The 4,008-nt window shown below is 37.8% G+C and overlaps 1 protein-coding gene across 1 annotated transcript; it reads left to right on the top strand.

Annotated features, from left to right (window-relative positions):
- Positions 1-405: 405 nt before the first annotated feature.
- Positions 406-2,300, top strand: LOC125654705 (zinc finger protein Xfin-like). The gene has a single exon (XM_048884743.2). The coding sequence runs from the start codon at positions 489-491 to the stop codon at positions 2,298-2,300; it is 1,812 nt and encodes a 603-aa protein (XP_048740700.2). The 5' UTR covers positions 406-488.
- The last annotated feature ends 1,708 nt before the right edge of the window (positions 2,301-4,008 follow it).

Raw genomic sequence — 4,008 nt, 5'->3', positions numbered from 1 at the left:
TATTTGAATACTATTTGACTTGTCAGTTGATGCATCTTGAGTCTTCAGTGTGTCGACCAAAAGTAGGTCACCGTGACCTACTTTTGAACAGTTACATTTAAAATTTCGGGTACTATTTGACTTAACATCATCAAACTTTGTTAATTGATGAATCTTCGTTAGTGAGAATTTCTGCCTGTTCTACAATGTATCAGAAGAGCAATTCTAGGCCCATGGGTCTCTTGTTGAGAAATTCAGTCACATTCCTGACTGGAGCGTTGATAGTCACAAGTCCATACAGTCTAGTGCTTGAAAACGTTTATTTTGAACCCTGTGTATGCAGTGCAATCCTTCACTCCTTGTGTGCGTCCGCATTGATGCAATCATTGAAATCAACGCAAAAACTGAATATTTTACAAATGTCTATTAAGACTGTGTACATTGCAAAAGTCAGATCTATTTTGAAATGCTTTTTTTTTTTTAATTTTAGCTGAACGTTGACGGAGGAAATGTCTGGGAGCAGTGGTAGAGAAAGATATCCGTGCCAGCAGTGTAAGCGGTCGTACACTCGTAAGCATGACATGGAACGACACGTCTACATCTCCCACACCATCACCACCGACAAACCCTTCATGTGTGAGAAGTGCAACTTTGTCTTCACCTCTGAAGAAAACCTAAAGGACCACAAAATTGACCATTCTGAAAAAATAAAATTCCAGTGTGAAATTTGTGAAAAGTCATTCAAAAACAGTAACACTTGGAAGCGGCACACAAGGGCACATATTGATCCAAAGCCGTTCATCTGTCAAATATGTAAACGGAAGTTTGGACGAGAGCATGACATGCGAAGACACGTTATCAGAATGCATTCTGGGGAGCGGAGGTACCAGTGCGACCTCTGTCCGTCGAAATTTGCCTGGTTCAGTGACCTGAGGATTCATAAACGTCGTCATAGCCACATGAGAAAGTTTATAACCAGACGAACTGGTTCGAAGAAATCCAGAAAGAAAATCCATTTCAAAAACAAGAAGCAGAAAGCCCAGCAAGTTAGTTCAGTAGAACATGTCTGTAGGATGCGCTCCCTGTCCTTTACCAGCTTCTCCTCCCTACAGCTTCATACGTGTGACAGTGGGTCTTCTGCAATAGAGGAAGAAGCATTGAGGATTACTCACTCGTGTCTATGTTGTGAGAGACATTTTGAATCCTCTTCAGCATTGCAATTTCACTCTTGTGACAAGAAGTCAACTTCAGACAATGCCGAGAATAAGACAACGTTTGCAGATTCAAAGGCTCAGACGGGAGATTCTGGTGAAACTATCAATGACAAGAATGATGATTCTACAAATGTCATTAAGTCTTTTATGGAAAATTCGGATCGTAAAATACCGGTATCTGAAAATTCTTTGCAAAGTAGTGATGCATCATCATCAGCTATGAATCCCTGCAGTCCAGAAAATGTAGAGCAATTAGATGAAATCAAGCATGTTGAATGCATCATAGTTAAAAAGTGGGAGACAAAAAGTAATGATAATGCTCACTGCAGTGGATATCCGAAATCATTTACTACGTTATCGGTCCCGCAACATCACTCCTGTGCAGATAGGAATGAAACTACTGGTGACCAAATCAAGAAGCAAAACATACACTCAGTGCCAGCAAATAATGAACCAAATGTGCAAAATTCTGAACAGTCTTTAGTTAACACTGGACAGTTAACAACTGATGAAGATCTCAGGTCTGATGTGAATTCAACTAAAGCATCAAAGAGTGGTTATATGAAGTGCAAAGTATGTCAAAAAGTATTCAGTAAGTTTTCAGCACTTCAGCTTCATTTGTGTGAAGAGTCCTTGGAGGATGAAGAGATTCTGAAAATACCGATCCAGAATGCTGAAAAATCGGAGGGAATATTAACTCGCTCAAGCACTGTCCTGAAACAGAAGACAACTCCCCGAAAGAAGCACAGTTTGAAAAAACACAAGAAAAGCGTGGCCGGCACCATTACTCGTCACAGAGAGATGAACCGCAAAAAGAGCAAGGGCGAGGACCGTATCAATTCTCCTGAAGATAAGCCCATCCAATCCCATCACTGTGGTAACTGTGGACAGACATTTAAGCACAAGAAAGATCTAACAAGGCATGAACTAAGACACAAAAACACAGAACCCACTTTTCGCAGAAGTGGTCGGGATAGACATATGGAAACAGTTCATCCAGTGGAAGCGCCGTACAGGTGCAAGCTTTGTGAAGCTGCTTTCACCTCTGCAGAACTACTCCAGAAGCATATGCCAGATCACGCGAAAACTCACCCATACGTCTTCTAGGTGTGCAGTCGAGGGCTCAGGACACTGGCAAACCTCAAAAGACACCTGAAGATGCATTCAGACGAGAAGCCCTATACATGTTCTACATGCAACAAGGGCTTTATTCGTAGGCATGACATGTATCAACATGCTAAAATTCATGGAACAGATAGGCTGTCTTGTGACAAGTGCCCCCTGAAGTTTGTAACACCTGAGGGGTTACGTAAACATAGAGCAAAAATAAAAAAAACCAAAAACACAACTCACATAGAATTGACAGATAAAGATAAATTAGATTGCCCACAAACACATTCACACATATGATTATATCATGTATATTGTAACATTGGTGGCTATTTATATGTCAGTCATCCAGTTGAAATGGAAATGTATTGTACATTATTTGTCAGTGGCGACATTAAATTCTAGTAGTTTACATTGTTTATGTCTTAAGTTAAGCAAGTGAGACTGGTAATCTGTGTCGGTTGCCTTGATGGTATTGGGTGGTCGAAAATTAAAATCAAAGTACTGAAAGTACTGATGGTATTGGGTGAAAATTAAAGATTTATACTGGTGTATATAATGCTGAAGTGGTGTTCTTTCACACTAGCACAAGCTTAAACATTAGGTGCCGGTACAATATGAAATACACCTATGTAATAAACACACCCGTGTTTATATCATGGAAACGAATGAACTAAACCATTGAAATTATTAGTAAAATGGAATGTGGACATACAATGGAAGCAAATGAAAGATCTTGAATCTCTTTAGCAGGACATCATCATGGCTTTCAAATGGACACATCCATTGCATTTAGACCATGTATTGAAAATATTGGGGCATCATGTGATTTGTATCTTACATCAGAAATTCAGAATGGTTAATATGATACATACCCTGCATGGATATGTTGTATTTAAAACTTCAGGACATCACATGATTCAGTTTTAACCGGGCTTATAAAGCCCTGGCTATAGGCACGTGAATCGCCAGATTGACTGTATATAGCACAACAGAAAAAATAAACACAAAACCGAACAGCCTAAAGCAGAAGCTTCCGGTATACAAAATAGTCACAAATAGAGACGATGCGTTATCAAATAATTGGACGAAATTGATTTGTTTTATTGGGAATAGAACATGAGTGGAAATATGATTAAACACATCATAGTGTCTGCACATAGACTGTTTGTATGATGGTCATTAAATATAGCTATATTATGACCTGTTTGTTTTTTGTACACATCTTTGGATCTACCACGCAGGACACTTAAGGTTAATCGATCCTCGTGTGATGTCATAGGTTTTGCAAAAATCTTTATCAAATTAAACTTTGCGCATGATAGAAATATATCTTCAGAGAAATTTTATTCACTGCATAAAATAAAAAAATTGGTAAACTATTGATATTGAAAAAGTGTATATTTTCTATACATAATCGATTCTTTATAATAAAAAAAATGTTGTCAAGGGCAATAACTCCTATGCTGGTATTTCTTCTACAGCATATCTATTAGGCATGATTTCCCTAATATCCACAATTAATTTATACATAATTATGAATTAACAGGTTTTTTTAAACCGTTGACATTTAGAATTTGTCATTTCAACAAATTTTATCTATTTTAATTATTCTATACAACGAAAATGTGTGATTTTCTGATGTTAATATATACTTCCGTTTTTTTTATGTCCGTCATCTTTAAAAATGTGGCAACATACACAT

Source organism: Ostrea edulis, chromosome 7, assembly GCF_947568905.1.
Source record: "Ostrea edulis chromosome 7, xbOstEdul1.1, whole genome shotgun sequence".
Taxonomy (NCBI): Eukaryota; Metazoa; Mollusca; class Bivalvia; order Ostreida; family Ostreidae; genus Ostrea; species Ostrea edulis.
This window is presented reverse-complemented; position numbering and strand designations above follow the sequence as displayed.